General features: G+C 48.8%; 1 protein-coding gene across 1 annotated transcript in view; it reads left to right on the plus strand.

Moving 5' to 3' along the window:
* The window catches only part of RAB6A (RAB6A, member RAS oncogene family), a 79,896-nt gene extending 71,455 nt beyond the window's left edge, over positions 1 to 8,441 (plus strand). The window contains 4 exon segments of the mRNA XM_014522005.2: positions 3,637 to 3,703; positions 6,369 to 6,490; positions 6,493 to 6,534; positions 6,536 to 8,441. Of these exon segments, the coding sequence (XP_014377491.2) occupies positions 3,637 to 3,703; positions 6,369 to 6,490; positions 6,493 to 6,534; positions 6,536 to 6,586 (282 nt within the window). The 3' untranslated portion in view covers positions 6,587 to 8,441.
* Positions 8,442 to 9,354: the final 913 nt, after the last annotated feature.

Consider the following 9,354-nt stretch of genomic DNA (forward strand, 5'->3'; position numbering starts at 1 on the left):
AACCTGCTTCTGCGTGGTTCAGGGACACGGGACACTGTTTTTACAATGCAAGCCTCCGCTTCCACTTAAATGCAGCCCACGCTGGAACAGAAGCCATCCTTGCCTGACTTGGCCTGGATGAAACAGGGTTTTTTTTTTGCAGTGAATGCACATGCACAGTGGGGATTTCAGGGGATCTAGACCAAGGACGTGCTAGTGCTTAGCGTGCAGTAGGAATGGTTTGCTGTCGTGACATCATGTGTAGCCTGTTGATCAGTACCGGAGAGTGATAACAAATGGACAGACGAGGCCAAGCCCTATGCAGTGTGTAGCCCTGTGCTGGAAAGATCACAGCCGCATGCGACTGACCCAAAGGGCTCTTCTTTCTTAACTTTGGGCTGCACATGGATAGGTGGCTGTGCCAACAAAGTCGTACTGATTTCAGTGGCCTTTCCATACAGACACTAACAGCCGGATGCACAAAGGCAGTTTAGGTGCCTGAATACGTTGCGCATCTGGGCCTAAATTCACAATGCAACCCAGATAACCCGAGCATCTGAAAGCAGCTCTCTCTGTCCTTTAGCTCCCTGTGGAAACTGGGTCACTGGAGTGCACGGCTGCAAGCTCGGTGTTATCCAGTATGTCACTCTTCTCCCTGATTTGCCTTCAAAGGGACAGTGTCTCACATGGCCAGTGTTGCAACCTAGGCTGCTCAGACATTTCTTGTCAGTTTATGTAGCAAGTCTTGCATATCTTTAGCTAATAGCTCCTGTGGCTTCTCAGCTGCAGAAAGGAGCATGTAGGGAACCTCCAGCCTTGCTGCCATGATCCAGTTGCTGCTAACAGGGGCAGTTCAGCCTGAGCTACAAGGGGGAGGGCAAAGCAAGCAGGGAATTGTCTAGTTGCCTGCTTGTACCTCCTCATCCCACACCCTATGGTCGTGTTTCATCTATGTGTGATTCCCCAGAGGCAGCAACAGCACAACACTGAGGATGGTGCTGTCCTCATCCGTCTAGCATAGTGGCTTAACAGTGACTGGGGAAAACACAGCTCAGCAAGGCACAGTGCTCCAGGAGAACAGCCAACTGCCCCAGGGGGAGGGATGGGTTTGCTAGATCAGGCATTGACTGCTGATGTAGAAAGGTAGGAAATCAATATGGACCACAAAATGGGTGGGTGACATTTGCCCATAGTGAAAGATGGCTGCCCAGACAACTGAGGAATTGCCACCCAGTGGACACTGCCCAGGCTGAGCACAATCATCATCATTGGCAATCCTTCAGTCGAGGATGATTGTCTTCCAGGATCGCCTTATCTGTGGGTTCGAAGCTGTCTGACGAGGCTGATCCAGGATCAACAGGTCCTACTGCAACTCGGGCACATGTTTCTGTGCAGGGCGGGTGGCTCCGATTTCTTGATTTGGTCACGACTCTGTTTTTGCCGCTCCTGCTTTTCCATCTCTTTTTGTTGTCATGAGGTTTCAAAGTACTGAAGTCCTTGCAGCCGACTTTGCCTCCATTTGGGGCAGTCCTGGACAAAAGTCTCCCACAAGTTGATATCAGTGTTACATTTTTTTCAAATTGGCCTTGAGGACCTCCTTGAAGTGCCTTCTCTGCCCTCCTCTTGAGCATACGCTTTGACTGAGCTGGGAGAATAAAACTTGCTTTGGGAGCCTGCAGTTGGATATTCAGATCATGTGACCAGCCCAGTGAAGTTGATGTTGGATGATCATCGCCTTGATGCTCGTGGTGTTTGCTCGCGAGAGGAAGCTAACGTCGGTGTGTCTGTCTTCTCATTGGATTTGAAGGATGTTCGGCGTCATTGATGGTACTTTTTCAGGGACTTGCAGCCTCTCCTGTATGTTGTCCATATGTCAGCTCCATACAGTACGAGAGGGATCATGACTACTTGATAAACCACGAGCTTGGTTTTGAATCTGATATCATGATCTTCTAATGCCCATTTCCTTGGACATCTGAAGGCTGCACTTGCACATTTGAAGCGATGTTGGATTTCTTCATTGATGTCAGCCTTCTGTGAGAGATGGCTTCCAAGGTACAGGAAATTCTCAGTGTGCTCCAGAGTCTCACCGTAAATCTAAATGACCAGAGCTGAGAACTGCTCATTAAGAGCTTTTTGATGGAGGACCTCAGTCTCCTGAATATTAAGCGTCAATCCCATTTTCTTGTATGCCTCAGTAAAGACATCAACAATTGCCTGAAGGTCTGCTTCCAAGTGAGCACACATTATAGCATCATCAGCATACTGGAGCTCTATGAGGAGGAAGGAACTTGAGTTCAAATATTACCTCCCTTTCCCGTACTGTGCAGGTGAATATACCTATTGCAAGAGTCTGGACAAGTCCAAATGAAGGGAGAGAAATATCCGTAAAGTAGAAAGAGCAAAGGCTGGGTCATACATCCTTCCAGATCTTCGCATTTATGTAGTGCATGGATTTCACTTTTGAGCCTGCAACCAATACTTCATTCTTGGGAGCTGGGAGGGTCTGAGTGCTTGCGTTACAGCTCTGGGAGTGTCAGTGCACTGGTGCTTCTGCTAGCACTTAAAAAAAACCAGAGGTTCCTGGAGAAGGAGGGTCTGGCTTTTCCGTTGAGGGTCAGATCAATGCTAGATTTGGGTCAGGAAGGAATTTTACCCCTAGGTCAGATTGGCAAGGACTGTTGGGCATTTGCCTTGTGAAGCATGGAACATAACACCCCCTGGGTTGTTTCTCTTGGGATCCTCTACTCGTACGTTAACCAGTTACTTCCCTGTTCTTTGTAGTACTGGGGCTTTGGCTATGCCCCCGTCTCTCCTGCTTTTCCCATGGCATGTCTATAGGGTAATGGTGGTGTTACAGATGATCCTTGTAGTTGTGTGTGAGGGTTTGAAGTACAGATTCTGGGGATTCCCTTGGTTCATGATCACCTGCAGATGCAGGAGATTGGACTTCCTGGGCCACCGAGTCTCTTATGTCAGAGGTGAAATGACTTGCCTAAGGTCAGTCAGCAAGGCTGTGGCTGAGCAAAGATTAGGGGACTGGCTCCCAGACAGAACTTGTTGTGTACAGGGTAGGGGAGACATGATAAAAACTTTCAGATATTGCTGGGCTGCTGTGTTCTCCATTGTCACCAAGGACAGGACCTGTGGTAGTGCCTTCAAACTGCAGTAAAGCACATTCAGATCAAATCTGAGGAAAAGCTTCCTGTCCATCAGAGAGGACCATGGAACAGGCTGCTCGGGGAAGTGATGGAGCCTCCATCACTGGAGTGCTTCACATTCCTAGAAACAGCTGGGTAGGATGGGCACCCATCTGGGGTGGGTTATGCATAGCAACTTCTGTGTATAGGGTTGAACCAGGTGACCTTTGAGGTCCCTCCCACCCCCGGGCTTCTAGCCTTTAAATGACTTGTTTAGCTGTCACGGTACAGGTAGGGCATTTGAACATGTCTACCCACATGCTACCAATAATGTGCCCTTCCCAGAGTCCTGGCACTAAAAGCCACGCTTGGGCGGAGTCGGGGTGTGTTGCTGGAACCAGTGCTCATGTAGCTGGTACAGAAAGCACCTGAGCTGGTTTGGTCTGTCCTGCAGAAGCTGGAACTTGTTCTTTGCATGCAGTGACATTTCTAACTTCTCCCTCTCTCTGTTTTGCAGCTTTTCCGACGTGTGGCAGCTGCCTTGCCTGGAATGGAAAGCACACAGGACAAAAGCAGAGAAGACAGTATCCTTTTTGTGTTCCTGTTGTCATTGGGTTATGGAAACTCATGACTGGGCACTGTGAGCACGGGGAGGACGCAGCCCCTGAGCAGCGGAGGCCGGTGTGCGGGAGAGGAATAACATCTGCCCTGTAGACCCTCAGCCTAGCTATTGTTAGTTGGCTGATTTCCTGTGGGCTTCCTACAGAAATAAGCCATGAGGAGAAGGATAGGAGCCCGTGTACTTGAGTTCAGTAAGCATGGGCCATGCTTTTAAGCAGTGCTGGGGAAGAAATTACCTGGCCAACTATAGAACAGCTGGAGGGTGCTGAGCCTGGGGCTTGTGGTGGAGTGGAAGGACTGAGGTCTGCTGTACAGTGAGTGGAGAGGTAGGAACGGTCATGCTGTTGAGATATCTAGAAGTGAAAGCAAGTATCCCGCTGCAGGACAGGGGAGAGCAGTGGGGAGATGAAGAGATTGGTGTGGTCAGCTGGATAGGTGAGGGAGAACTAGTGAGTGTGAACAGCTGGGATGTGGGGGCCCAGCAAGGCCGAGCCTACATCAATACTGGTTGTAGACGAAAAGGTGCTCGCCTGTGGGTTGCAGCCACTACAACACACTGTGGTGTGTTGGGGAATCAAGAGCTTTGCTCCCACTGCAGGCCACCGACTGCTTGATCCAGGCTGATTTTATTAACAGAAAGGCCGGTGCTAGAATCACAGTCCTCCCATGGACCTTCCTGATGACTCTGCCTCCACAGGGGAGTCGAATGATCCCTCTCCAAAGGGGGAGAGCAGCAAGCTGGCTTCCAACAGGGGCTTTGTGCAGAGCGCAGATAGCAAGGCAGCTCGCAGCTCATTGCATTCTCTTGTAAAAACAGGTCAGCATCAGTGGTGGAGGGACAGTTTTCCATGGGCTCCTGTTAGCAGCACGCTGTCAGTTCAGGGACCCCAAAGCTGTGCAGTTTCATGTCCACAGCTCATCTGCGTGCTGGTGGCAGAGCTGTGGATTTAAGTATCTTCATTAAGCAGCTCTCTCTTAATACAGTGGGGAATTTAGAGACACTAAAACTGCACAGCATCTGTAAGCAACTCCTCTTCAGTTCTGTGCTTCCCACTAACCTCCCCTTCTTATTTGTTTGCCTCCATCCCTTGCAAGGGGGAAGGTGCAGTCCCAGGAATAGATAAGCAATGCTGGCTTCCACTAGCGGTTTGCTGCTATGGGCTCGCTGATAAGGGAAGTATTTGAGGCTTGCGCTGAGCTGACAGCTGCCGTCCTGCTCAGAGGTCGGCATTCAGAACTGCTGATCTGAAGGCTGCAGGCTGGAGCCCCACACATTGTGACCGCAGTGCATCGTGCTTTGGGGATCAGCAGGGCAACAAAGAGAACAGCTTATCAGTTGCTTCTTGTTATCAAGCAACAAAGAGAACTGCTTTTGAGTGGAAGATGGGAGCAGTCTTGTGCCGCAATTGGATATCAGCTGTTGTTGCAAGGCATAGGGAGATGGTGGGGTGGGGGGAGAGCAGTCTGGTTGCAGGAGGGGTTACTGGTTACTTACCCCAAAGACAATGAACGCAGCTTATCCAAGCACATTGGATGGGAACAGTGCAGGGGGTGTAAGGGCTGCAGGAGCATTTGGAGGGGTGTAGTGGGAGAAGAGATGGGAATAAGCCCCTGGTGGGGGGGACACAAAAGAATTGAGTAGACGGTTAGCAGTGGATGGTGCTTTGCTGTCCATGCTGGGAGCAGGGCCGTGGATACTCTGGCCAGAGGTATCTGCTTTGTGGGACTGAGTGGATCTTCCTGGCCCAGAGCCAGGCATGGGGAAGGGGAACCATAGGAGCTGCTCCCTAGTGGGGTAGTGTGTGATGATGAGCGGAGAAAATAACGACACTGGCTGTCCTTCTCTCATTTGCCCGGCTCCTAGCCATTGCCAGGCCTTGCTGCTCATTCAGCCAGCCAGTCGCTAGTCATCGTGGAAAGCAGAAGCTGAATGTAGCATTTGTTCCTACCCTACCTGTTTGAGATGTCTGTCTCCTGTGCTGCTGTCAGTCCCTCACTTGATCTCCCGCTCTACTGATCCCTCAGGCAGGAAGGGGGTTCGGAGATGCTAAAGCCGTGACACCTGCTTAAGAGGTTGCCAGGGCAGGCCCGGCTGCCAGAAGCGCATCCTCACACAGCTCAGAGGTCCACGTGGGCCTAGCAGCGCATCAGGGTAGTGTGGCTGAGCCAGGCTGATTCCTGCAGCCAGTCGCAGTGGAGGGAGGGACATGCCTAGTATCGGGCCCAGCTGCCTATGACTTCCTCCCACCCACTTCAGAATAACCAGGTGTCGTTTACAACTGGGTTAGCTGGTTCGCTTCGACGCAAACCCACGGTGAGGCTCAAATTGCACCCTGTGGAGCTGTAGTGGGACATTTTGGCTGCTCTGCCCTCGTCCATGCATACCAACCCGTTCCAGAGCACTGGGGACTGCTGGGAATCGCTGGCGTTCTGATATCCTTGAGGTTTGGGGGTTTCCAAAGGTATAAGGGTCGTGAATCCCAAGGGAATTGGCGGCTGAGCTGCTCGAGGCGCTCTGAACACCCCACCTAGAAATAGGGCAGAAAAGCCTGGTAGGAGAGGGGCTGGCTTGTGACCCCACCGCGGTAACTCTCAGACTTCTCGCCCTTTGCCTTAACTCCTTTCCAGTGATCGACATAAAACTGGAAAAGCCTCAAGAGCAGCCCGTCAGTGAAGGAGGCTGCTCCTGCTAATACCGTGCGGCTTGTCCCATCTTCTCCAGAACATCACTGCTTCCCCCTCCCCTTGACTCTCCATTGACTGCAGTGTGAATATTGGCTTGAACCTCCCCCCTTTCGGTAATAACGTATCGCAGTTCATCATGGCTGGCTGTCTCGTGGAGATGATCTCTTTGCTTCCCAAGCGCGCACACACGCACACCCATGCAAGAAAATGTCGGTGTCTTCATTATTTATAAGAAAAAAAAACAAAAAATAAAAGCCAAAATATTCCAGTATATTCCAGTTATAACTGTAAAAAACAAAAAACAAAAAAGCAAACAACCCCCCCCCCCCCCCCCAAAAAAAAAAAAAAAGATAGGTACAATTTCTTAATCTTTGTTCCTTATTTTTTTTTAACATTATGATCTTGCACTTTGAGATGATGGAACATGGAGTTAAGTTTCTTTTTTGGATTGGACGTGGTTGAGAGAGACATGCAGAATTATAACCCTTTGCATAGCTCACCTGTTGGACTTCTCTAACAAAGCTGGAAATGGCTAGAGCACAGGCAGAGATGATGGTTGGAGGGACAGAGGCTGTCCAAAAAAAAAAAGAGCGAACCCCCCAAAAGAAATGAATTCTCACTCTCTCTAGGAGGGAGATGCCCTGACCTGTTTTCAACCCGCCTGCCCAGGCATTAGCAGGGCATTGCAGCTTGAAAGACGGCTGGCTCTCTAGTTGAGTCACGGCTGCATTTCCCACGGGATACGTGGCATTGGAGGGGAGGGGAACCCACCCGCATTACCGAAACATGCAGGACACGAGGAACCCAGATGTTTTGGCTGCATAATGAGTTTTAAGCTTTTTGTCCCCTCCCCTCCCTTTTATGTAGAACTCCAATAAAGTAAATTATTACTTGAGAGACTGGGACACGGCGTTTCAGTCGTGGGCAGAAAACGGTGTTTTTAAAGATAGGGGAGATTTGAAGTCAGTGCGGCGCTGGCGCTACTATTCGCTGGGGTGGATCAGAGTCTCTACATTGAGCTGAAACATGGACCAGCCTTTGGTTTAACTAATAGATATACAATAATGTACAGTGTATGGATGGGGAGGCGAGGAGATGGATGAAGGAGTGGCATCTGCTTTTCCTCGTCGTGGTCCTAGGTAATGGCTTGGTGGGGGGAAACGGTTTATTCGTAGGAACAGACACGAGAGAGACGCTGGGGAGAAGGAAGGGCATTGCATAGGATGGAAACAAACACACAACGATGCAGATTTTATGCCTTTCTATTGTTTAGTGTTTTTTTTTATGTTGGGTCTTCCAAACTGGTTTAGTGGGTTGTTTTTTTTTTTCTCCACTCGCTCTGTATAGTTTGGTTAAAAACTAGTAATTTAGTTTTATATTTAACTAAGCTCCAACTAACCATTCTTCTTTGGTGATATTTATTTCTATGCTTTTACTTTATTTTTTTTTTTTTATTACTATTTTCAGTGTTTTTTGTTTTTGGCCGAGGAGTCTGTTTAGAGCTTTGCCAACGTTGCAAGTTGTAGCTACCTGAGAAACACTGAGGAACAAACACGCTAGGAGTTGCACCCTTTTAATCTTGACTAGTCATTGTGAAATTGCTGTGTAAGTTAATAAACACACTTGTAAATACATTGTTTGCAGGGTGAGTGTTGCTGAGTTACAGTGCAGGAAAGATTGCTCAAGTCCCCGCTGTGAGCATTACTTAATGAACAAAACCTAATTACAACACATTCAGACTCCTCCCTCACTTGCCTGCCACCCCCTGCCTAAGATCACCTGTGAAGGGGAGGGGGAGAAGCAGGCAGGTGTCCTCTCGCCTGGAAATAGGTAGATGACATCTGCATTCAGGAGCTGAATATCAAACCGCAGCCTGAGCTGGGTTTCGAATAACTCTGCATACCAATAACTTACCGTTAAAGGCAGGCTGAGATGTAAAGTGCTTTTATAATGCAATATTAAAGGCAATTTTTTTTTGACGTGGCATGTCTTGAAATAAACATCAATGATATGTGACGAAGGATCGTTCTTTCTTTAAAAGAAATGGATGTTGCGGGGAGGGGAGCCGGGCTGGTTTCCCCCTCCCCCATTGTGCTATTCTGGACTGCGCAAAAATGATTTGGCTCAGTAACTCTTCCTGTTCCGTCGTCTTTGGCTCGAACACTTAAAGCAGCTCATTTTGTTCATGGTTAGGATTCTTTTTTTAAAACCAGCAAATTTATTTATTTCTTTTTGGCTCCCAATAAAATGTAATTAAACGCTAAAACAAGATGCTTTGGCCAAATCTCTTTTCCCTGTAGTTCCAGGCTGGAGAAGTTTTGACTTTGCAGTGTCCTGGCTTGTCCAGTGGTTGCTCAAACAAGTCGACCTTACTCTGAGTAGATCTGTTACGTGTGATGGGGACTCAGCTGCTCCCCTAAATAACTGTTTTTGGAGATCGGCCCAGTAGGGCTTTTGTCTTTTCTAGAAAATTTAGAACAGGATCTTGCATTGCGGATAGCAGGACAAGTCACGATGATGGCGTCTCTCCATGACGCATTGAACGTGTGGCTCCACATAGGCAGGACAAGCCAGTCTCATGCTTCATACAGTTGGGTTCTGCAGCTGGGTCCTGGTCTAACGCTCCCCACTTCTGCAGTGACGCACGCTGAAGCAGGACGTTTGGTCTCGGTAATAATTCCTCATTCCCACTCGCTAACTTTGTTTGCTCCCCTCACGCTGCCCGTCGAACAATGGTAAGACCCGTTTCTTAACTACGGTTTTAAAACTATTTTCCTCTGTTTCTTTTTCTCCTCACCACTTGGGCTTGATTGGTTTGCAAGAAATGCTGCAACTGTCTATCCTGATGCAATTTATTCAGCTTTGTAAGGGGGGGTCCTTCTTTTCTTCATATCACCAGGACCTCAGTTCTGTTTGATAATACCAACCA

This window comes from Alligator sinensis, unplaced genomic scaffold, assembly GCF_000455745.1.
Source record: "Alligator sinensis unplaced genomic scaffold, ASM45574v1 scaffold594_1, whole genome shotgun sequence".
Lineage (NCBI taxonomy): Eukaryota > Metazoa > Chordata > Crocodylia > Alligatoridae > Alligator > Alligator sinensis.